The sequence below is a fragment of the Oncorhynchus gorbuscha genome, linkage group LG08 (genome assembly GCF_021184085.1).
Source record: "Oncorhynchus gorbuscha isolate QuinsamMale2020 ecotype Even-year linkage group LG08, OgorEven_v1.0, whole genome shotgun sequence".
NCBI lineage: Eukaryota > Metazoa > Chordata > Actinopteri > Salmoniformes > Salmonidae > Oncorhynchus > Oncorhynchus gorbuscha.
The window spans coordinates 12,801,509-12,828,076 of record NC_060180.1 but is presented as its reverse complement, the minus strand read 5'-3'; the positions used below and the strand labels follow the sequence as shown (position 1 = coordinate 12,828,076).

General features: G+C 41.8%; 1 protein-coding gene across 1 annotated transcript in view; it reads left to right on the top strand.

Moving 5' to 3' along the window:
* LOC124041217 (glutamate receptor ionotropic, delta-1-like) overlaps nt 1-24,603 on the top strand; it is a 379,802-nt gene extending 355,199 nt beyond the window's left edge. The window contains exons 12-16 of the mRNA XM_046358554.1: nt 3,130-3,268; nt 13,230-13,425; nt 15,227-15,393; nt 20,518-20,758; nt 23,457-24,603. Coding sequence (XP_046214510.1) covers nt 3,130-3,268; nt 13,230-13,425; nt 15,227-15,393; nt 20,518-20,758; nt 23,457-23,888 — 1,175 coding nt within the window. The 3' untranslated portion in view covers nt 23,889-24,603. The remainder of the gene's footprint in view (nt 1-3,129; nt 3,269-13,229; nt 13,426-15,226; nt 15,394-20,517; nt 20,759-23,456) is intronic.
* The last annotated feature ends 1,965 nt before the right edge of the window (nt 24,604-26,568 follow it).

The following is a 26,568-nucleotide window of genomic DNA, read 5'->3' as shown; positions in this document are numbered from 1 at the left end:
CACGCTTTGCCTTGATTACAGCTTTGCACACTCTTGGCATTCTCTCAACCAGCTTCATGAGGTAGTCACCTGGAATGCATTTCAATTAACAGGTGTGCCTTCTTAAAAGTTCATGTATGCATTAGTTTTGTTGTGACAAGGTAGGTGTGGTATACAGGAGATAGCCTTATTTGGTAAACGACCAAGTCCATGTTATGGCAAGAACAGCTCAAACAAACAAAGAAAAATGACAGTCCATTACTTTTAGACATGAAGGTCAGTCAATCCGGAAAATTTCAAGAACTTTGAATGTTTCTTCAAGTGCAGTCTCAAAAACCATCAAGCACTATGATGAAACTGGCTCTCATGAGGACCGCCACAGGAAAGGAAGACCCAGAGTTACCTCTGCTGCAGAGGATAAGTTCCTTAGAGTTACCAGCCTCAGAAATTGCAGCTCAAATAAATGCTTCACAGAGATCAAGTAACAGACACATCTCAACATCAACTGTTCAGAGGAGACTGCTGAATCAAACCTTCATGGTCAAATTGTTGCAAAGAAACCACAACTAAAGGACACCAATAATAAGAAGAGACTTGCTTGGGCCAAGAATCATGAGCAATGGACATTAGACCGGTGGAAAGGTGTCCTTTGGACTGATGAGTCCAAAATTGCGATTTTTGGTTTGCAGAGTATGTGAACGGATGATCTCCGCATGTGTGGTTCCCACCGTGAAGCATGGAGGAGGAGGTGTGATGGTGTGGGGGTGCTTTGCTGGTGACACTGTCTGTGATTTATTTAGAATTCAAAGCACACTTAATCAGCATGGCTATCACAGCTTTCTGCAGCGGAACACCATCCCGTCTGGTTTGCGCTTAGTGGGGCTATCATTTGTTTTTCAACTGGACAATGACCCAACACACCTCCAGGCTGTGCAAGGGCTATTTGACTAAGAAGGAGAGTGATGGATTGCTGCATCAGATGACCTGGCCTCCACAATCACCCACCCTCAACCCAATTGAGATGGTTTGGGGTGAGTTGGACCACAGAGTGAAGGAAAAGCAGCCAACAGGTGCTCAGCGTATGTGGGAACTCCTTCAAGACTGTTGGAAAAGCACTTCAGGATACTACCTGTTTAAGAGAATGCCAAGAGTGTGCAAAGCTGTCATCAAGACAAAGGGTGGCTACTTGGAAGAATCAGTTTAACACTTTTTTGGTTACTACATGATTCCACATGTTATTTCATAGTTTTGATGTCTTCACTATTATTCTACAATGTAGAAAATAGTACAAATAAAGAAATACCCTTGAATGAGTAGGTGTGTCCAAACTTATAACTGGTACAGTGCATAACCAGACATAAAAGAAATCAAAGTAGCTTTTGTTATGTCCCTATGAATGCCACACATACAGACAGCAGCACAGAGGGGTTTCATTTGAAGCATGGAGCCCATTTTCCGCTATAGCATTTTAAGGGTTCCTTTGACTGAAGGAATATCAGGTATTTGAGACTGATCTGGATCCAGGCATCTAAGATATGAATAACTGACTCCTTCAGCAACCCCTGTCAAACCCTCAACAACATCTATCAAAGTATGGCACTTTTCCTGGCAACCTTTTTAAGCCGAATCGGCAACTATATTTTAGGAAAGCTTGATCCTTGCATTTTTTCCTTTTCACTTGTTGACCTTGGGCACTTCTATTGGCACTTTGTGTTTCACTCAGGGGCATGGCATATCTGTCTCTCTTTAGAGAATGATGCAATTGTGTTGATAAATATGGATTCTACTGTAGAGTAGAGGATTGTGACAAGGTGTAAATCTTTATAATGTCATTCTAAATCTTGGCATCTATATATATATATATATATATATATATATATATATATATACTGTATACACACACTATATAAACAAAAGTATGTGGACGCTCCTTGAAATGCGTTCTCTGGAGTGATGAATCACAAATCCATATCTGGCAGTCCGATGGACAAATCTGGGGTTGGAGAACGCTACCTGTCCCAATGCATAGTGCCAACTGTACAGTTTGGTGGAGGAATAATGGTTTGGGGCTGTTTTTCATGGTTTGGGCTAGGCCCTTAGTTCCAGTGAAGGGAAATCATAACCCTATCGAACACCTTCGTGATGAATTGGAACGCCAACTGCGAGCCAGGCCTAATCACCCCACATCAGTGCCCAACCTCACTAATGCTCTTGGGGCTGAATGAAAGCAAGTCCCTGCAGCAATGTTCCAACATCTAGTGGAAAGTCTTCCCAGAAGAGAATTATTATAGCAACAAATGGGAGACCAACTCCATATTAATGCGCATCATTTTGGAATGAGATGTTCGACGAGCAGGTGTCCACATACTGGTCATGTCGTGTGTATATATATATTTATAAATATACATTTTTACATTTAAAAATATATATATTTGACCCTATGACATTGTGCCTTTAGATCATGTTCCACAAACGCCTCTCGGAGACAAATCTCCTGGAACCTCTTGACCTTGGCATAAGTGCCTCAAAGCCAATTTAATTAAGCTCACTGAGGCTTGAACACAACACAATATTACTCCGGTTGTCTTCTTTTTATAAACAGTTCTAAGGTATATCATTGATAGTGACACTTGGAGACAAATTAATGGGCTTTTTTTCTCACACCCTGAATCTCTCAGATGACATATTTCCTCATTTTCTTCCTGTGTAGTTAAACAGAGTGCTTAGACGTCTGCTACAGGGAGAGAGACGGACGGATATGAAAAAGCTTGTCTCGTAGATGGATCTTCCTCTAGCTGCCTGGGCAAACAGTGGCATTGTGAACGAAAAGCCATTGGTAGATGGAGGGTTAAAGAGAGCAAGCTCAAAATTGAGACAGAAATGGACAGAGAGAGATACAGTGAAAACGTTTAGAAATAGTGAGATGAAGTATTTTGATACAGAGACAGGTGAGAGCAGAAGAAATGAGTCCTGAAAAATACAGAAACATTATAAATATACACCAGATCAATAGAACCAACAGGCTAAAATATAACCGACAGAACAATGGTGCAATAAGTTGCGATATCACAAACAATAAATCTAATCAGCATAATGTTATTGTTCAAGACTTCATACAGTACAATATATCTTATGTTGTTGTGTTCCTAGGGGGAGATTCCATCCTGGGTTCTGTGGCGTTGCGTATCGTCATGGGCAGTTGGTGGCTCTTCACACTCATTGTGTGTTCCTCCTACACGGCCAATCTGGCAGCCTACCTCACTGTGTCCCGAATGGACAACGCTGTACGGTATGTTATCAAGAGTTTTCAACTCTGTTGCTCAGTGTATCCTTCCATATTCAAGACTCAGTGTCTTATGTCATGATTTCCTGAACTGCCAATTCCCTGGTGTTATTTGTCTTTGTGGGTTAGATCTCACCCATGTATGTGGATTTAGACATGCCAAAAACTCAAGTTGGGCAGGCTGTTGACATAAATTTGGACTAGGGCTGCATTTAGACAGCAGCCCAAATCTGATATTTTTTTCACTAATTGGTCTTTTGACCAATCAGATCAGCTCTGATAAAGATCTAATGTGAGAAAATCTGATGTGATTGGTCAAAAGACCAAATGGCGGAAAAAAAGATCAGAATTGGGCTGCCTGTCTAAACGCAGCCTATGACACACAATTGTAATTCATGACCGACTCCTTATAACAAGTTTGCTCTCCTCAGTCCAAATGTTATTTGTCAATAAATCCAATTTAGCACACTCCTTTCCTGAAGGGCAGGCGGAGAAGTGTTTGATTGTGTTTAGTCTGTCCGGTGTCGAGCAAATAGCACATGTGGGTTACAGGGAAGAATGCTAAATAGATATTTTATATAATGGCTTATTGTTCAAGAATCTGTACCCACAATCACAGTGCCCAAGACTGGAATATTAGTGGACAAAGTCTTTCTTCTGCTCAGATGTAATGAGTGTGTTTCTGTACAGATGTGGAGAGTGGAAGTAACACAGTCAGAAGATGGATAAGATTACAGAATATATATTTATATTGTCTTGGGGCCAAATCCAGTCTCGAGACGGCAGGAATGATTTCAACAATAAACGCTATCAGCCCCATCAGCCAACATTTGCTCACTTTAATCATTCCATAAACTCAATGTAATGAATATTGGTGTGATAATTCCCTCGCGTTCTCTATTGAAAGAAGATAGACTGTAATCACCATGCCTCAGGGGGAAGAGGTGACTTTAAAGGACTGGGATTCAATTTATCGCTTCAGATTGTTGTCGCTCTGCAGAACAATATGACAAACTCTTCTAATCTTCACACTAATTGACTAATTAACTCATGTATCATAGTAACCAGGGTTTGTTTGTTGGGCAGACAAATATATAATAGACAGTTGGCAAGTTATTAGCTCTGGGCTTGAGTACAATCAAATATGCACTGAGGAAAATCTGCACAGCAAAATGTCCCTTTGAATCAACCCTTAGAGAAATCACACCAATATAAACAGTATTGTGTCACTTCATGATAGCAACATGGTCAAGAATGTTTTCGCCAAATCATTTCCTTAATGCTCCTTTAAGGAATTGAGACGCAAGTATTCAGCGGAGCCCATCTCCTGATATTAGCACATCCATAAAAATGTGCACTACAATTGACAACCAATTTATAAAATCTTCAGCACCTAGACAAGCACCTTTAGACTAGAGCCAGAGATCACAATAAGTCATTTAGCACTGTCAAGCTGATGTGATTCCTACAACACATCAGAAGGCATTAATGACATTAGAGACAAAGACACAGGAGGAGAGGGTGAGGGGGAAAGGGGGAGAGAATGTAGCAGTGCCCCCCTGAAATGAATTTGAATCTCCACTCAACCATTACACCTAATGACGGTGTCTGCTGTATTGATGTTGGCTTCAGGGGGGGTTGAATGGAGGGGAAGCAGGGAGTGCATTAGGAAGTGGGCATAGGGCGTATCAGATATATGTGCCACATCAAAAAAAATCAGACACACAATAGGTGTTCCATTAGCAAACTGTCAATCACTTTCCATAGTGTTTTTCAAGGAAGCATGCCCACAGTCCATTGTCTGACGATTCAGTTATACAGTATGTAGGCATACGTGTGATATCATTAGCAAACTACACATGACATTGAATTGTCAAAATGAGAGAGAAGCAAAATACACTTTCATGTTTTTGTAATGTGTATATCCCTCGTGTTGCTCTCACCTGTCCAGTTCTCTTACTGTAGATCCTGGAGAGGGGAGTGGGGGGGCAAGGTCAAGAAGGCCACAGAGAAGGGAAGAGAGATACTGGATTTGATTCCACAGTCATTGTAGCTAATAATTCTGCCTTATCTGAAGGATCTCCGTGTTTCTGCCAATGATGTACTGTTCATGTTACAGAACTCTACGTGGAGGGACATGGAACACAGAAGCAACAGTCCAATCCAGACTCTCGTTCATGAATACAAACTGAAAATAGAACTGAAATAAACTACAATGCAGCTTTTCAGGTCTAGTGATAGGGATTAAGAAATACGTCAGCATCCTTGACAGATAGTTGGTCTAATGTCGTAGTCTCGAAATGTGCAAATGGATTTGCTGGATCTGAAGTAATTGGAGGGAACACAATTAAATGTGCTTAGCCTAGCTGAGACACATACAAATGTGAGTGTTGGTCACTAGAGTTTTGAAATGCACAAACAATTCTCAATGACTCATACATTGCATAACATAAATTCTCAGGAAACATAGTCAGTATGTTAAGTATACAGTATACATGGATATCAGCATGAAGAATAATAACTATGATAAGCAACACAAAATACACCCACATTCTTAAGAAACGTAACATTAATTGGCAAAGGCTGTTAACCCTTGGCTGGTTATGTAGGCAGTTACCTATGCTGCCTTATCAAGGCTCATCAACACAATTAACACATTATGTGGGTTATATGGTCAATACTGGCCATGATCATAAAATACAATGTTTTGTTTATTCCCTTTATCTCAGGGGAAAAACTGAAGACAAAGCAACAGTCTGTTCCTCTGGTGATTGTACACGATGCGGCATAACTGTTGCATTTTAAACACGCCATGAAATACTGCACTGTAGATAATCGGCATTTTGGGGTATTTCTATTGATCTTACCATTTTAACGAGTGCTGCTTCAATGCATTGTCAGAATGTTACGTAGCAATGTGTTTTGTTTGGGGGTGGAATTGGCCATCCAAAGCAATTACGGCCTCACAAAGCCATTTCTGTGAACGGTTGAGAGATGCTAGACAGAAATAAATGTGACTATAACATGAGTAAATCTGTGTCACATTTACTGTACAGACACTCAAATGAGCTATTTTGGATCAATTATAATGAAGACATTACTTAAAAGAACTAAAGAATATAATATTTCACAGATGTTCCCAGACGTGTTGCACAATAAACGAACAGTAAAATGAAAATACAGTGAAGTCATATTCCATAATAACAAATGCTAACTAAATGTCACTGTGACATGTTTTAATTCTTGTGACCTGTGCATCAATCTAAGTAGCATAATAAAATAAATCCCCCAAAATCCGTCAGTTTAAGCTACAGATATCAGGACTTCTGCATCTGTGGTGACAGGTGGTGCTTGTCAGACCATGAGACATCCTGAAAATCAGTCTTCTCACAAAAGCGTCTGTAGCCTCTGAAGGGTTTGGCCTACAAACTACAGTACTATGAAAAGGGGAGACTCTCACAAACACGATGGTGTTCTCCGTTTTGCTCTACGACCCCCACAAGTGTCACGGGACCCGTCTGAAGTCGGTAATGCTGATGTGCCAACTTCTGACTATAGGGTCTGAACCGTTTGAGCTACAAACTAATATGACCCCACTATGGAAAGGGGAGATGCTCATGAACATAATGGTGTTCAATCGTTTTGTTCTATGACCCCCAAGTGTCACGGGACTCGACTGAAGGTAACCCATAAAAACAAATGGAAGTGTGGAGGTAGTTTTGTGCCAACACAAATAAGGGGTTAAATATATGTGGGTGTTGTTTAGCACTCTCACAATTCATTGTGACAGTAGCTCTTATTTTCAGCAGTGTTTTTATTTCTGCCACCGCAACAGGCCAGCAAGAGAGTGAGTTGTAGTTACAATCTAACAAATAAATCATTATTAACACTATTAACATTATTAACAAAAAAGTCAGTTAACATGGACAGTCATGGACACGTGTTCCTAGGCCGTCATTGAAAATAAGAATTTCTTCTTTAACTGACTTGCCTAGTTAAATAAAGTTCAAATGAAAAAAAATAAAAGGTGGTACAGGCAAAGGGCTACTTCCTGAAATTCTCACATGATGTGCCACCAAAAACAAAAGATGAAATCATGTGTTTGATGTGCCAATACCATTCCATTTATTCCATTCTAGTCATTACTGTGAGACTGTTCTCCCCAATTAAGGTGCCACCACAGCCTGTACTACAGCAACACTTAATTATAGACTGAAGCAAGTACATGGTTGCTTTAGGCAAGGTGTTGGTGCATTCAAAAAGAATTCAGACCCCTTGACTTTTTCGAAATGTTGTTTGATTGGATTAAATAGTTTTTTTCCCCACATCAATCTACACACAATATCCCATAATGACAAAACAAAACAGTTATTTTTGTATATATTTTTTTTGCAAATGTATGAAAAATAAAAACTGAAATATCACATTTACATAAGTATTCAGACCCTTTACACACTACTTTGTTGAAGCACCTTTGGCAGCGACTGCAGCTTCGAGTCTTTTTGGGTATGACGCTACAAGCTTGGCACATCTGTATTTGTGGAGTTTCTCCCATTGCAGATCCTCTTAAGCTTTGTCAGGTTGGATGGGGAGCGTCACTGTACAGCTATTTTCAGGTTCAAGTCCGGGCTCTGGATGGGTCACTCAAGGACATTCAGAGACTTGTCCCGAAGCCACTCCTGCATTTTCTTGGCTGGGGGCTTAGGGTCATTGTCCTGTTGGAAGGTGAACCTTCACCCCAGTCTAAGGTCATGAGTCCACTGGAGCAGGTTTTCATCAGGGATCTCTCTGTACTTTGCTCCGTTCATCTTTCCCTCGATCCTGTCTAGTCTCCCAGTTCCTTCCGCTGAAAAACATCCCCACAGCAGTTTCTCATGGTCTGAGAGTCCTTTTGATGTCTTTTGGAAAACTCCAAGTGGGCTGTTATGTGCCTTTTACTGAGGAGTGGCTTCCGTCTGGCCACTCTACCATAAAGACCTGATTGGTGGAGTGCTGCAGAGATGGTTGTCCTTCTGGAAGGTTCTCCCCTCTTCACAGAGGAACTCTGGAGCTCTGTCAGAGTGACAAAAGGATTCAAATCATTGCACCCAAACTGCTCGCGTGCATCAGCGAGCGTCTTCGTGTCCAGACGCTAAAATAGAAATTGGTTCTATTTGTGACGCTCAATGTGCTGCATGTCCGGCCTCTCAAATCAAATCAAATCTAATTGTATTGGTCACATACACATGGTTAGCAGATGTTAATGCGAGTGTATCGAAATGCTTGTGCTTCTGGGTCAGTGCAGTAATATCTAACAAGTAATCTAACAATTTCACAACAACTCCCTTATACACACAATGTAAGGGGATGGAATAAGAATATGTACATATATTCTAAATATGGATGAGCGTTGGCTGTGCGGCATAGGCAAGATGCAGTAGATGGTATAGAGTACAGTATAAACATATGAGATGAGTAATGGAGGGTATGTAAACATTATATAAAGTGGCATTGTTTAAAGTGACTAGTGACTAATTTATCACATCCAATTATTAATTATTGAAGTGGCTAGAGATTTGAGTCTGTATGTTGGCAGCAGCCACTCAATGTTAATGATGGCTGTTTAACAATCTGATGGCCTTGAGATAGAAGCTGTTTTTCAGTCTCTCGGTCCCAGCTTTGATGCACCTGTACTGACCTTGCCTTCTGGATGACTGCGGGGTGAACAGGCAGTGGCTCGGGTGGTTATTGTCCTTGATGATCTTTTTGGCCTTCCTGTTACATCGGGTGATGTAGGTGTCCTGGAGGGCAGGTAGTTTTCCCCCGGTGATGCGTTGTGCAGACCGCACCACCCTCTGGAGAGTCTTACGGTTGTTTGCGGAGCAGTTGCCGTACCAGGCGTACCATCTTACCATTTTAACGAGTGCTGCTTCAATGCATTGTCAGAATGTTACGTAGCAATACTATACTCTATACTGCTCTATACTGCTCTCAATTGTGCATCTGAAAGGGTTTGTGAGTGTTTTCGGTGACAAGTCACATTTTTTCAGCCTCCTGATGTTGAAGAGGTGCTGTTGCGCCTTCTTCACAACGCTGTCTGTGTGGGTGGACCAATTCAGTTTGTCCGTGATGTGGACACAGAGAAACATAAAACGTTAATCTTCTTTCATCACCTTCTCCACTACTGACCCGTCGACGTGGATAGGGGGTTGCTCCCTCTGCTGTTTCCTGAAGTCCACGATCATCTTCTTTGTTTTGTTGACTTTGAGTGTGAGGTTATTTTCCTGACATCACACTCCGAGGGCTCTCACCTCCTCCCTGTAGGCCGTCTCATCGTTGTTGTTAACCAAGCCTATCACTGTAGTGTTGTCTGCAAACTTGATGATTGAGTTCGAGGCGTGCATGGCCATGCAGTCGTGGGTGAACAGGGAGTACAGGAGAGGGCTGAGAATGCACCCTTGTGGGGCCCCAGTGTTGAGGATCAGTGGGGTGGAGATGTTCTTACCTACCCTCACCACCTGGGGGTAGCCCGACCGAAAGTCCAGAACCCAGTTGCACAGGGCGGGGTCGAGACCCAGGGTCTCGAGCTTAATGATGAGTTTGGAGGGTACTATGGTGTTAAATGCTGAGCTGTAGTCGATGAACAGCATTCTTACATAGGTATTCCTCTTGTCCAGATGGGTTAGGGCAGTGTGCAGTGTGCAGTATGATTGTGATTGCATCGTCTGTGGACCTATTAGGGCGGTAAGCAGATTGGAGTGGGTCTAGGGTGTAGATAGGGTGGAGGTGATATGATCCTTGACTAGTCTCTCAAAGCTCTTCATGATGACAGAAGTGAGTGCTATGGGGCGATATTCATTTAGCTCAGTTACCTTAGCTTTCTCTGGAACAGGAACAATGGTGGCCCTCTTGAAGCATGTGTGCACAGCAGACTGGGATAGGGATTGATTGAATATGTCCATAAACACACCAGCCAGCTGGTCTGCGCATGCTCTGAGGACTCGGCTGGGGATGCCATATGGGCCGGCAGCCTTGCGAGGGTTAACTCACGTTGGCCACGGTGAAGGAGAGCCCACATGTTTTGGTAGCAGGCCTTGTCAGTGGCACTGTATTGTCTTCAAAGCGAGCAAAGAGGTTGTTTAATTTTTCTGGGAGCAAGATGTCGGTGTCCATGACGGGGCTGGTTTTCTTTTTGTAATCCATGTCTGAACTGTTGAATTGCTTCTCTACTTTATCTCTATACTGACGCTTAGCTTGTTTGATTGCCTTGCGGAGGGAATTGCTACACTCTTTTATTCGGTCATGTTTCCGGTCGACTTGCCGTGATTAAAAGCCGTGGTTCACGCTTTCAGTTTTGCGTGAATGCTGCCATCAATCCACGGTTTCTGGTTAGGGAAGGTTTTAATAGTCACTGTGGGTACAACATCACCAATGCACTTGCTAATAAACTCGCTCACCGAGTCAGCATATACATCTGTTGTCTTAGGCTATCCGGAACATATCCCAGTCCACGTGATCGAAGCAGTCTTGAAGCGTGAAATCCGATTGGTTGGACTAGTGTTGAATAGACCTGAGCACGGACGTTTCCAGGTTTAGTTTCTGTCTATAGGCAGGGAACAAAATTTAAAAAATGGAGTCGTGGTCAGATTTGCCAAAAGGAGCGTGGGGGAGGGCTTTGTATGTGTTGTGAAAGTTAGCAATGATCCAGAATTCTGCCAGTTTGAGTCGCGCATTCAATTTGCTGATATAATTTAGGCAGCCTTGTTTTCAGATTAGGTTTGTTAAAATCCCCAGCTACAATAAATGCAGCCTCAGGATATATGGTTTCCAGTTTACATAGAGTCAGTGAAGGTCTTTCAGGGCCGTCGAGGTGTCTGCTTGGGGGGGGATATACAAGGCTGTGATTATAATCAAACAGAATTCTCTTGGTAGATTATGCGGTTGTATTTGATGGCAAGGAATTGTAAGGAATTCTAGGTCAGGTGAACACAAGGACTTGAGTTCCTGTATTTTGTTATAATTACACCACAAATATTTAGTCATAAGGCATACACCCCCGCCCTTCTTCTTACCAGAGAGACGTTTGTTTCTGTCGGCGCGATGCATGAAGAAACCGGGTGGCTGTAACATCTCTGATAACATATCCCGAGTGAGCCATGTTTCCGTGAAACAGAGAATGTTACGATCTCTGATGTCTCTCTGGAAGGCAACCCTTGCCCGAATTTCGTCTATCAAGAGACTGGACATTGGTGAGTAGTTTGCTCAGGAGCGGTGAGCGATGTGCACGTCTATGGAGCCTGACCAGGAGGCCGCTCTGTCTGCCCCTTCTGTGGCGCCGTTGTTTTGGGTCGGCTACTGGGATTAAATCCGTTGTACTGGGTGGTGGTCCAAACAGAGGATTACGACCAACATCCTGGTCGTAATGTTGGTAAGTTGACGGTGCTCTTATATCCAATAGTTCCTCCCGGCTGTCTGTAATAATACTTAAGATTTCCTGGGGCAACAATGTAAGAGATAATACATAAAAAAAAAAAAATTCTACACAGTTTCCTAACAACGCGAAGCGAGGCGACCATCTCTGTCAGAGTCATCATGAATGAATTCTTGGTCACTTTCTTGGTCACCTCCCTGACCGATGCCCTTCTCCCCTGATTGCTCAGTTTGGCCGGGCGGCCAGCTCTAGGAAGAGTCTTGGTGTTTACAAACTTCTTCCATTTAAGAAATATTTTGGTACCCTTCCCCAGATTTGTGCCTCGACACAAACCTGTCAATTGGCTCTACAAACAATTCCTTCAACCTCATTGCTTGGTTTTTGCTCTGACATACACTGTCAACAGCAGGAAGCCACCCAACAGCCTGCAGCAGGTAGCCTAGTGGTTAGAGCATTGGACTAGTAACCAAAAGGTTGCAAGATCAAATCCCTGAGCTGACAAGGTAAACATCTGTCGTTCTGCCCCTGAACAAGGCAGTTAACTAATCCACTGTTCCTTGGCCGTCAATAAAAATAAGTATTTGTTCTTAACTGACTTGCCTAGTTAAATAAAGGTTAAAAAAATATATATTGACAGGTGTGTGCCTTTCCAAATCATGTACAATCAATTGAATTTACAACAGGTGGACTCCAATCAAGTTCTTGGAACTCCTCAAGGATGATCAATGGAACCAGGATGCACCTGAGCTGAATTTCGATTCTCATCGGCAGATGGTCTGAAAACTTATGCAAATAAGTTATTCAAGATTTTTTTTTGTAAGAATTTCTTAAAACCTGTTTTCGCATTGATATTATGGGGTATTGTGTGCAGATTGATGAGGAAAATGTTATATTTCGTTCATTTTAGAATAAGGCTGTAACGAAACAAAATGTGGAAAAAGTGAAGGAGTCTGAATACTTTCCAAATGCACTGTACATATATTTGCAATAATCCTGTCCAATTGGCGTTCTTAACTTTTCCTGTCATGTATCTGAAAATACATTTATTGTACAGTGCACAAACAACACTGGAGAAGATACATTATTGAGTCTTATTTTTCAATTCTTATTTTTCTTTGACAAGGCAACAACACGGCATTTAACATCACCTATGCATTATTTTCTTCATCCTCTTCCAGCAAGTTAGATGACTTGAAAAGATACAGAGGCACAAGTTCAAGTGCTAAAGGCGTTATTTGTCTGTGTGGTTAAATTCCAGTTTCAGTTTTCTACTGGTATGCATTTAGAGGTGCTGTGTCCAAGTTACCTTGAAAATAGAACGTTTGCATAGCTGAAGTAAGAGAACATTTGCATACCTGAAGTTACGCATTAGATCACAAATGCATGTAAGAAGCATAACTGGGGTGAGTTGGTTTAGAATGAATCCAGTGCACTGTGTATTCTTGAAAACTAAAAATGTATTGACAAATGCATCATTCTGGTCGCATAGGGTGACCTCCAACAGCACATGACTACCTTAACCCACATGTAACCCATTTCCTTTGGTCCCTTCCATAGCACGTTCCAGGACTTGTCCAAGCAGATGGACCTAGCCTATGGAACAGTGAGAGACTCAGCCGTATACGAGTACTTCAGAGCCAAAGGCACCAACGCTCTGGAGCAGGACAGCACCTTCGCTGAGCTCTGGAGAACCATCAACAAGAACAACGGACATGAACACTCAGTCTCCAGCCCCTCTGAAGGCATCCGCAAGGTGAGCTCAGGAACAGCCATGTCTGAATTCATCGATATCAGCAAAGTGGAGCCTCCTAACAATGTTTTTCCAGATGAGTGAAAATGATTGGTAGACATTTTATTCTAAATCATTTCAGCTATACCAGCGAAAGTACTTTCGGGACGCACACAAAAACGGAACTATGCAGGGCATATTATGATGTCCGTAGAGAGACTTTTAAAAATTTTCCTGATTAAAGTTAATGGTTCAGCTGAAATGAATATCTCAAAGCCTAGCACAAACATACAGCAGTACACAGACAAATCAACCTTAGAAATGTTTTAGTAATTAAACAAATGAGTTATAACAGAGTCTAGTCACACACACTTGTCATTAAACATCAGGATGTTTTGAGCTGCTAATTGGAATTTGTTCAACCAAAACCCGTAGTGTTATAATATATGCCATTTTAGCAGACACTTTTATCCAAAGCGACTTACAGTCATGTGTGCATACATTCTACATATGGGTGGTCCCGGGGATCGAACACACTACCCTGGCTTTACAAGCGCCATGCTCTACCAACTGAGCTACAGAAGGACCACAGATACTTGGTGTAATGGTAAATTAAACCAGATTCTTAGTGAGGGAAATTGCTTAGTGTTTTTTGTGCCTAAAATTAAATTATTGATATTTGTGTTGACAAGAGTAGAGTAATTTAACCAAATGTATAAGAGTCATTTGAACTGAGATGAAGTTCAGTGTGAATGGTAATTCAGAATAATCACAGTAATAAAAATACACACACACACACACACACTCCCAGCAGGACACAGACAGAGTATCCTGAGGTATCTTCCATGAACTAAACCAGCAGAAAAACGTGTAGTGTGTTCAAGGTTTAAAAATACTTCTTAAGTTTGCCAACCAAAAAATGTATCAACCCCTACAAAAAATGTCCATTAATTGTAATCCACATAATAGTTCACATCACAGGAGGTTGGTGGCACCTTAATTAGGGAGAACGGGCTCGTGGTAATGACTGGAGCGGAATCAGTGGAATGGTATTAAATTCATCAAACACGTGGTTGTTTGCTGCCATTCCATCCGCTCCGCTCTGGCCATTATTATGAGCCGTTAACCCCCTCAGCAGCCTCCACTGGTTCACATTTCCTGTTACTGCGGGATTATTTTCCTGCTGTAGCAAACTGTTTCAAATTATGATCCTACATCTGTATAGCCATTAAACCAAAAGGTATCTTAGTGATTTGAACTGAGATACTGTTCAGTGCGAATGGTAAATGAGAAGATTTAAGAATCCGATGGGAAATTACTTTTTTTTACTTTCTTTTGGAGTTTAGTTTTGGAGTTTTCCTTCAGGACCTTGTGCAGTTCAACAAATATGTCTACAGACAGGCTGCTTAGGGTTCTATTTGGGAAATAATGACATTACCTTGAAATATCTGGGACTATTGGGAAAGCGCCAGGATAAACAGAGCAAAACAAATTCACACTCAGCAAGAATTTAAGAGATTCTGTTGCTGTTCTTGTTAGTCTGGATAAATTTCATGGTCAAGCGATCTGGCCAGACTACCGCTTTGTACCCTGACAACGCAGATGTGCCATGATCACTCCTACTGAAAACTACTTTGTTCACATTAGCTAATGCCAAAGTGAACAGCACTGACTGGCTATGACTGACTGTCATGGACTTGAAAATAGACTCTGGTTAAGTTTGTGCTTAAGGCTGGTGATGCATGTGTGTTTCTGTGTACATTTCTGTTTCCCCCATTTAGTCCGATCTCCCCTCAATGTAACCCCTGTGTATATCCTTCCCCAGGCGAAGAGAGATTCCTTTGCCTTCCTGTGGGACATGGCTGTGGTAGAGTATGCTGCTCTGACAGATGATGACTGCACCCTGACGGTGACCGGCAACAGTATGAGCAGTAAGGGCTATGGCCTGGCCCTGCAGCATGGCAGCCCCTACAGAGACCTCTTCTCCCAGAAGTGAGTGCCCCCTTCCAGCCAACCCACCCTAACAACCACCTACAGTATTTCTGTTGCTGTACTGTAGATTGGTGCATTTGATGTCCTTGTGACATTATATGTGTAGTTTTCCATAAACACTCAATTTAACAGTTGGATTACATACATCTATGCTATAACAAAGCTAAACCATGTCACAAATTCCAATGGTAGTTTTTCATTCAAATAAAGACAGAGACTGCAGTTCTGAAGGAAACCACCCCATTCCCTGTCTCGCCCCCCTGGAAGCCAGAGCAAGTCTGCAATCTGTATCAAGTTTCTTTAAATCCGTATCATGTTTCTGTCAAGTTTTTCCAGTGAAAAATCCACGCAGCATCTTCATGCCAACGATTTGATTTTAATCAGTTTCATTGGATTAGGCATTTAGATCTTGAGTTATGTACAGTCAATCAATTGAATGTATTTATAAAGCCCTTTTTACATCAGCCAATGTCACAAAGTACTGTACAGAAACCCAGCCTAAAACCCCAAACAGCAAACAATGTAGATGTATAAGCACGGTGGCTAGGAAAAAACTCCCTAGAAAGACCAGAACCTAGGAAGAAACCTAGAGATGAACCAGGCTCTGAGGGGTGGCCAGTCCTCTTTGGGCTGTGCCGGGTGGAGAGTATAACAGAACATGGCCAAGATGTTCAAACAATCATAGGTGACCTGCAGTGTCAGATAATAATAATCACAGTGGTTGTAGAGGGTGCAACAGGTCAGCACCTCAGGAGTACAGTGTTGTTTCAATGTACAGTGTTGTTTTAGTTATGTACTGTGAGCAAATTTGAGCGGAGATTATGTTAACTGACATGCCTAGTTAAATAAATGATGGTGGAAATGTGGATTCAAATCTTCCGAGAAGTTGGACAAACATGATGTGGGACATGCCAAACTGGTAAACTCATTTAATTTAAAGGAGTGGCTGTGGAGTGGAACCCTTTTTGATTGCAAAAAATCCTAAGCTTCTGCACTGCATGTTCGGAATTCTCAACTTCACACACAGTCTACTTGTTCAGCTTCCGAGAGAACAAGGCACTCTGGTGAATTTCAGCGATGAATGGAGAATGATACTCAATAAACAAAGTTAGGTCAATGCTGATTTAATGTCTGTAAGATCACATAATGATAGTATTCTACATAACAGAGCATAATATAATAGCATAATATAACATTACAGTAAGACAAAAAAAAATGCAGTGCCTTAGACCGCTACGTAACTCAGGAGCCATCATTGTAAAGCCCTAGTTATTTTGGGGAATTGCCTAATTTATTTCTAAAGATGATTATTTATTTTATGTGATTAATAATAAATGTACATTTGTCCCTCAGGTTTAAGGGCAACCCTGTTACGTAAACTTAAAGGGATAGTGCAAGATTTTGGCAATTAAGCCCTGAACTGATAGATAAATAGGGTATGTTTCTGCTTGCAGTTTGAAGTAAGTTAAAGGTAGTTTCGAGAGCCATTTCTGACTAGCATTAGCACAATGACTGGAAGTCTACCAGGACAGCTAGAACGCTTCTTTAAAAATTAACATTGAACATCTTATAGTCAAGTCATAGTGTAAAAGCCAGGGGCTGGTGCAACTTTTTTTGTGCAAATTTCTGGTGTCGTTGTGGTGAGAAACTGAGTGGATTGAGAATAACACACCAACCCTGTTACCCAGAGGTAGATAGGCTAGAAATGTTTTAAACTAGATAGGCTAGAAATTTTTAAACTAGATAGGCTAGAAATGTTTTAAACTAGATAGGCTAGAAATGTTTTAAACTAGATAGGCTAGAAATGTTTTAAACTAGATAGGCTAGAAATGTTTTAAACTAAGACGGTGGCCTGGAAAATGGTGACTCTTTCAAATGAATTGGTTTTGAAACGAGTTAAACAAGCACTGCCAGCCTGATGATGAAAGACTACAGAGAGCCCATTAGTAAGCTTACAGTATAGTTGAGAATGGATATAAGAGAATAATGGCAAAGTGGCTGAAACGTGAAGAAAGACAGTTCATCTCTCCCACCCAAGGTGATGGCTTCACACAGGATCTTTATTTATCCCCCTTCACATCCACACACACCACATAAGCTACTGAACTGTATATGCACACTTATCTGTGTCATTCCACAAATTCAGTGCCTTTTAGGTAGTATATTGGTAGTGTAATTGTATCAGAAACATCTATTTATTTCACCAAATTTGAATATTCTATCATAAAGAGTATATGTTCAACTTCATAACAAACATATTTTCCCATCTCCAGAGGTATAAAAAATACTATAAAAGACAACTATTAAAGTGACATGGTTGACCGTAATAGGGTTGGTAATTTCACCTTAAATCAGCAATAACTCCCCTTGTGACAGAGGGGACGGGCGTTTGTTGTGAGCAACAGGGAGGGGAAATTGAATGCAAGCTTAACATAAACATTGACCATGCTAAAACATTTAGGACTGTTATTAATCTTCTCATATGGCCAGTATGATATAACACAACATGTTTTTTACACTGGGTACAGTTTAGGGGTAGGTTAAGGGCTGTTACGGTGACCGTATTACCGCCACAAAGGCAGTCATGACCGCAGTCAAATTCCATGTGAACGTTTAGTCATGGTAACTAGGTTTCTCCAAGCTCTGATGCTGCTGATGGTCATAGTAGCCTACCTACTAACTACCTGGTACTCAGCACTCTATTGTCCCACCAATCACTCTGACATCAATGAAAACAATCGAAAATCAAATGAAACACTTCATGAGAGCCTATGCTCATGCAACATTTCTATAGGCAATGCAGTTGCGTGAGAAAACAGAGTTTGATGGCCTCTATTAAAAAGACGAGGATCCCATCAGCTTTCTATAGTCTAGGCCTACAATATTTATTTCTCAACTTTCTTAATATTAGCACATTGCTTCACTTTACAACAGGAATATATTCTACCTGGCTGGCATGAAAATTAACAACAGGTTAAGTGCCCTCCATTTGCTATTTAAGTACATAGATGACAGTATTTTTCCCCCTGCCCCTGTTCCGAGACAGGTGCATGAAAATGGTCCATTCTAAATCAAAACTAATTCCACACATATATTATTTAGTACATTAATTAAAGAATAGTCTGATGGCTTACAATTTTAGCCTTTCACTTGAAGGATGTAGCCTTTCATTTAAATGATGGCTATTATGTCTTGTGAATTATGTCCAGCGTGAGGCAATAAAGAGTACATGACTTTTTTTGCTACTTTTTCAAATCATAGTCACACACCTTATGTAGCCTAGCCCATAGGCCTATATGTTTTAATACGGTTTGTATCACAACTAAAGTGGCCAATAACTTCTGAAAATTAAGCACTTGAATCGACTTTACTACCTGTGTAGAGCCTAACTGGCATCCATAGGTGGCGCGTGAGTTTCAAGTTAGGGGAAAATCCTTTTCACCATAAAAATGCACCTTTATAATAAAGCTTTACATGCATAATCGCATTTGCGGTCACTTTTGAGTGATTTCCCTCTAATTGATTGCACTTTGGAACATTTGGGCTTATAGCCTACTGCCTGATGAGCATTGCTGTGCTTATAGTTGTGAAGAAATAACCTACTAGTTTATCAACATTTTAAGATAAACAGTCTGATCTGTTGCATCAGTCTCGTTGCTTTTAAAATGTTTTTTTGGATGCGAGTGGTTGTATTAATTTGGGCCGACTCATCTTGTTGGCTGACAAAAAGTGAATGTGGACAGTTCTTCTAACATCTTCAATATGCGCCTTGGAATTCAATAAGATGGATGCTGCAGTTGCATCCCCGATGTGTCTGTCTTCACTTGTAGTGTACTTAAGATCTCAGATGCCTGTGAGAAGGACCCGATCACATGACGGGCATTGGCTAATAGGAATTGAGATATCTGAGAGGGCCATGTGAGTGAGAGGTGCTTCGGAGCACAGCGATTGGCAGCCTGGAGAAGGGAATTATAATTATTATATTCAGCCCTAGGGTACAATGGCCACTTTGGCCTCTAAAGGCGTGGATTTTTTAGGGGGCATTACAGCCACTCAAGGGGCATGCCGCCAGAAAATTCAAGGCCAGGTAAGAATATTATTAAGTGCTTGTCAACTTGGGAATGAGAGACTGATGAGGTGTGTGCAGCCTACGTAAGAAACAAAGCAGAGCTCATTTCTTTTAAGTCACTTTATTCAAATCATCATTAGAGTCACGTCATGCAGCCTTAGAATGTTTTAAAAATCAAAACAAGTAGCCCAACGTTTGTATCACAACTAAACAACTCTAAATTAAGCATAAAGGAGGACCTGTTTGTTTGTTAACCGCTCAACACAGAATAGCCACCGCATATGTGCACTTCCTCAGAAATCATTTGGAGAAAATATCCTTTCTAATTGATTCAGCTATGTTCAATGCTTTTCATGCTATAAAATAATATAACATAATGCCACGGAATTCAAAGTAAATCTTGTCTGGTAAATGAACTAGTGTAGCCCACAGCCAAATGGCATTGCCAGATTAGGGCCTAACATAAGGACAACTCGTGACTTGCTATTCTGTTATTCCGAAATAGACTACATTTTATTCATATCATGTTTCTTTTGAACTGTCAAAAATAAATAATAGATTTATTGTGAATGGTGTAGGCTTTTTAAAATGTAGATGTTCCAACGGTCTGCATCAGTGGCTAAATGTATTAATGTTAATTAACGGTCAATTACCTCGAGGCCGGCAGTTATTTGCTTGACAATCACCGGCTGACCAAATTTCATGACTGCCACAGCCCTAGGTAGGTTACACAGTAACTTCTAAACATTGCATTATTTTACATGAATTAAATATCCCTACTGAGCAAACACTGGTTGAATTTACGTTGTTTAAACATCATTTCAATGAAATGACATTGAAGCAACATGGAATAGACATTGAATTGACGTCTGTGCCCAGTGGGTCTCCTCTACCAGTAATCTGTCATTTTCACAACTGAGTCCAATGTAATTCTCTCTATTTAATTTAATCCTATCACAACTGTTTGAATAGGGAATTTGCTCTAGCGTGCTACTCACCCAAGTGCTTTCAGTGCAGACAAAGAACAATAAAACTCTTCTATCTGTGTTTGTCAGGATCCTGGAACTGCAGGAGAAAGGGGACCTGGACATCCTGAAGCAGAAATGGTGGCCCAGGAAGGGTCGCTGTGACCTGGACAGCCACTCAGAGGCCCAGCCAGAGGGCAGGGCTCTGAGGCTCCACAGCTTCGCTGGGGTGTTCTGCATCCTGGCAGCAGGGCTGCTGCTGGCCTGCCTGGTGGCCGCACTGGAGACCTGGTGGAGCAGCAACCACTGCCGGCGAGAACAGCCCAAAGAGGTGACCGAGAAAGCAGCCCCGACCCAGGGCCCAGACTCACTGCTGCCCCTCCCCAGGCCCAGGCCGAGACCCAGACCCCCGGGTCCCCCGGTCCTGCCCAGAGATGCCACTGCCACACTCTACTTTATGGATCCAGGCACAGACACCAGCCACGATTTAGTAGAGCTCCAGTACACACAGTTATAGGTGTGCCCTAACAATAGTCCAAATTGATGTGATCGTTTCATCTTGTCTTTGGGTGGGAGAGAAGTCAGTTTGGGTAGCCTGTTTGAAGCGCTTCCTCTCTCCATTTTTTGTATTGCAAAAGAGCCTTGGAGGGATTATTCAGAAACGTAAACATGCAATTAATTGCTTGTTTTTGCTTGTTTCTGCTGAAAAGTGAGAATTCATTATCATCATAATTTTCATGGATGGCAATAATAATGACAGCAAAAAAAATGAAAAATGACAACAATTATGTTGGTCAACTGATTCAACAACGTTGTACTTCTGGGTAGATATGTGCTGCCTCAGTCGTGCAAACGCTCCCTTTAGCTCATCCATTCAAGTCTTACTGCTTTCAAATAGCCTTATCAAAGCACCTGCAAGAGACTGAACAGCCTCTGTGGATTTGGTGTCCAGAGATCAAAGGCTTGAAATGGATCCCTAAACTAAAGTGTGAGCAAACAAGATGCTGGCTTTGACTTGTCTGTTTGATTGGACGATACAATAATGCAACAATAGAACATAAAAAAAACACTTAATGTAAGAATATTGTCATGATTGCTACATATTATTAATGGAGTATTAGATTAAAGAGTGATGACCTAAACGGTCCCACTTTATTTGAAGTGCATCATGTGAAGGCTTCACAAAGCATTCATATAGGCTTTATAAGCACTACTACATAAATGGGTCACAAATCATTTATAACTGTATTTCATGCTCTATACAGGATTTATAAATGTGAACAAATAAATGGATGGTTATGTCACACAGTTATGCCACATTATGAATCTGTATAGAGCATTGTAATGTAGCATGGCCTTTTTAATAAGAAGGTCACATTCAAGATCCCTGAGCGAGAGTTTAAAAAACGAGGCTCTAGGTTTGATATGTATCACTGCAGTTGTTCAGTAAAGCAATATACTTACCTTGGTATCAAAGTGTGAGTGTTCAGTCATTACAAGCATGATATACTGTTTGTGGTGCTTTATGAAGCCTTCAAAAGATGCACTTCAAATAAAACGGGACTTTTAAACATTACCCATTTAATGTCCGATAGTGTAATACGCCATTATAAATTTGCCATGAGATGTCATAACCTATCATGACCTTCAATGGCAGGTGTTCTTTCAGTCTTATGACAGCGACAGCATATGCAGGCAATATGACAACAATTTGCAGTACATTGCGCCCCGGTACATAATAATCCCTGGTAATTCTGAGTGACGTCTTATTGCAATTATATGTCAATGTCCGGATTCACAGCCATGCTGGTTATTTACGTACTGTATGATTGTCTGTGATCCTGTGCAGGTCACTAAGGACTACAGTCTGGAAAGGGTTTCTGGTCCATTGACATATAATGGTATTACAAGTGCTTCACCGGAAGGCAGGCGTGACATGTGGACAGACAGAGAGAGAGACTGGGAGGAGGCAGAGACTTTTGACACAGGTCAGGAGAGACCTGAGATATATGGGGCACTGTATGGGGTTGGGGAAGTGGGGGGTCAGATAGGGTTGGGTGGGGCATGGGCAATGGATAGGAGTAGATATGTATCGCTTCACCAGTCATCTCACTCCATGGTCTCTCCTGTTGTTTGGTGTTTCGTCTTTTTGGTATGATTTAACATCGTGAGAAATGTTGGAACAATGAGAGGAAGGAGAAGGAGCCAAGAGGCCATATGTTTGGCTGTGTTTTCCTGTGCAGTAGATTTCTCTGCAGAATCTATTACCCTTAACATTTCTTTTGGCACTTGTGGCTGCTTCTCACCCCCAAATTACACATTACGGAGTATTGAATGACAAAAAATACAGTCAGACTTTCAACAAATGATTTATTGAAATGATTGAAAGTCCTTGTCTCCTACATGTAGTCTCTCCTGTTCCATAAAGTGTGATGCATTGACATTGTACAGTATGACCATCTGAACCAGTCATTTTATAAGGATTCTTTCCGTGCAGTAGTGTGGTGCATAGATACATGCATTTCAAGAAAGGCTTTCTACTGGAGGAGACATGTTTAGAAATTACACATTAAATAATTTGTTTTTTTGTTGTACCATTACGCCTTGATTTTGCAGCTTAGCTTGTGGTTGTAGCATAGTGTTGACGTTGAATAATATGGATTTGAAGTAATTCAACATTCAAATTCATAATATTCAAATTGGAAATGTAGTGTCAACAATGTGAATAATTAATCATGTTGTTAAATCAAACAATTTCTGATCACTGCTTCTTTTTTTCTCAACCCCATCTCAATTTTCACATTTCTTGCACTTTTCATCCCTTACAACCTGTGTATCTCTCTCTCCCTCTGTCCCTCTCTCTCTCTGTCCCTCTCTCTCTCTCTGTCCCTCTCTCTCTCTGTCCCTCTCTCTCTCTCTCTCTCTCTCTCTCTCTCTCTCTCTCTCTCTCTCTCTCTCTCTCTCTCTCTCTCTCTCTCTCTCTCTCTCTCTCTCTCTCTGTCCCTCTCTCTCTCTGTCCCTCTCTCTAGGACAAAGAGGTGAATCTAGAGCAGGTCCACCAGCGTTTGAACAGCCTCCTAGACGAGGACATGGCCCACAAGCAGCTGGCGGGCCAATCTATCGAGATCTCTGCCCTGGACATCGGCAGCATGCAGCCCAGCCAGTCCCTGGAAGGCTTGCCTTCACGGGACCACTACCCAGGCCACCACAGGGGGTCGCTCTCTGTGACCACCTTCCTCCAGGAGGGACATGGGGCAGGAAGGACACTCGGCAGGGGCACTGGCAGAACCCTCCCCCTACCCCTCAGCAGCGCCACCATGCCCTCTATCCGCTGCAAACACAGGGCGCCCAACGGGGGGCTCTTCCGACAGAGCCCCGTCAAGACGCCAATGCCATACCAGTCAGTGCCCGGAGGACCCATTCCAGAAGCCATTGATGGAAACCACGGGACTTCCATCTGAGCACTCAGCCTCAGCCCAATCACAGACACTTAAACCCCATTCATATCTGGTTCTAACATGCATTCTTTGTTCTGATGTTGTCCACATTCTGATTGTGCCTACATTTTTAGACAGGTGTAGACGATTAAAAGACACATTGAGATCTGATCGTGATCTGGATATGTTACAAATGTAAACAGATCTGGACAGTGTCTTAGAATTAAAAATATATATATTTTGAAAGAATATCTGTCATATAATTTGCTTACATGGAGGGTCCAGGAAGTCTGGTCACAATGCAGACAGAGTGGATGGATAAGAGACACATTTTAACACCATGTGGAGATGCATGTCTGAAAATGTGGGTCCAATCAGAATGTGGACAAGATCAGGACACAGGACGCATGTTAAAACCAGGTATTAATGGGGCTTCAGTCTCGGCTGTGGTGAGCTATACAGAGTGAATGGTGAGAGGGAATGTAAATATGGATGGCAAGAAAATGTTTTTTTTACCGCTGAAGAAATATGTAGGAAAACAATTTGTGGAAAATGACTTTCATGTACATATTTGTAATTATGGACATCAAGAGTTGAGGTAAAAATAAAAAATAAAGTGTATTTTGAATATTCTCAATTTTTTAAGTTGAGTTTAAAAAACAGATACAAAAGTATTAAAACATGACTGTTTGAATGGATTTGTAAATTTTGTTCTAAATTAATAAAGGTGATAATTCCTTGTGGTTGTTTTCTAAGTGCCAAGTTCAAAGATGTTTTCTTTCAAATAAACATTATATGAATGTATCCAATTTATGAAAAGACACTAACTTCACACTACACAGACAGTGGAAAGAGTTGATTTGTTTAGTATGAAAACAATAAAAAAAAACATGATAAAGTTCAAACTGTGTAGGCTACTTTGAGCCGTGTTAAGCATGTTGTTTTTTGTAAAATCATAATTTATGAATTTATTTATATATGTATGAGTGAGTGGCCATGTCTGAATACCCATACCTGCATTCCATATAGTAAACATTTTAAGTAGGCCTATGTGAAAATATTACGTTTTATAGTATATTACAGGCATAGTAAATACATTTTTCCTCAATAAAGTAGCTATCGCCACCTGACTGTCAGAAGGGTGGAAGGAGAAAAGTAGTTGAGTGTCATCTGCATAGAAATTATAGGAAAGACCATGTGAGGATGACAGAGATGAGTGACTTGGTGTATATAGAGAAGAGTGGAGGGCCAAGCACTGGGGGACACCAGTAGTGGGAGTATGTGATGCGGACACAGATCCTTTCCAGTTCACCTGGTAGGAGTGGCCTGCCAGGTAGGATGCAATTCAAGAGTGTGCAGAGCCTGAGACGCCCAGCCCTGAGAGGGTGGAGAGGAGGATCTGATGGTTCAAGGTGTTGAAGGCAGCAGATAGATCTAGGAGGATGAGAACAGAGGAGACAGAGTCAGCCTTGGCAGTGTGGAGAGCATCCGTGACACAGAGAAGAGCAGTCTTGTTTGAGTGACCCATCTTGAAGCCTGACTTGTTCGGGTCAAGAAGATCATTCTGAGAGAGATAATTAGAGAGTTGATCAGGGACAGCACACTCAAGTGTTTTGGAAAGACAAGAAACAAGGGACACGTGTCTATAGTTTTTGAAGTCAGATAAGTCGAGTGTTGATTTCTTATGGAGGGAAGTTACTCTGGCCATTTTGAAGACAGAGAGGACGCAGCCAACGGTCATCGAAGAGTTAATGAGGGAAGTGAGGAATGGGAGAAGGTCTCCAGTGATGGTCTAAAGAAAGGAGGGGGGAGGGGGTCGAGCGGGCAGGTTGTCGGGCAGCCAGACCTCACCAGTCACAGGATTTCATCTGGAGAGAGAGTGGAGAAAGAGGTCAAGGCATAGGGTAGTTCTGTGTGTGGGACCAGTGGATTCAATAGGCTGAGTGAATGAGGAGCCAATGTCGTCAACCTTCTTTTCAAAGTGGTTGACAAAGTCGTCCACAACGAAGGAGAAGGGAGGGCAAGGGGGTGTAGGAATAAGGAGGGAGGAGAAGGTGGATGAGATTTTCCTAGGGTTAGAGTGATATAAAGTGGCTTTAGCAGTGGATACAGAGGAAGAGAAGATAGAGAGCTGGGAGTAAAAGGATGATAGGTCCTCTGGAAGTGTAGTTTTCTCATAATTCCCTCATTTTCACTCAGCTACCCACAGCCCTGTTCTGTAAGCTCTCAATGAGTCACTCAGACATGAAGCAGGAGGAGAGGGTCGAGCCGGCCAAGAGGAAAGGGGACAGCGTGAGTTATATGATGTGGAAAGGGAGGACAGTAGGGTCAAAGAGGCAGAATCAGGAGACCGTAGGGAGAAGGATTTAGCAGAAGGGAGAGATATAAGAGTAGAGAGTAGTGGGGGAAAGAGCCCGAAGATTGCTATGGCACATGACCATCTAGGTAGTGGCAGAGTGGCTAAGGTTGGAGGAAAGTGAGACCTGGAGGGGGTAGGGGCTGAGTGGCTAGGGTTGGAGGAAAGGGAGACAGAAAAGTAAACAAAGTCGTGATCAGAGACCTGGAGGGGGGTTGCATTGAGATTAGTAGGTGAACAGCCTCTTGTAAAGGTGAGGTCAAGCGTATTGTCTGCCTTGTGAATTGGAGGGGATTGGGAAGGCTGAGGTCAAATGAGGCAAGGAGGGGAAATAGAGAGTTGAAAAGA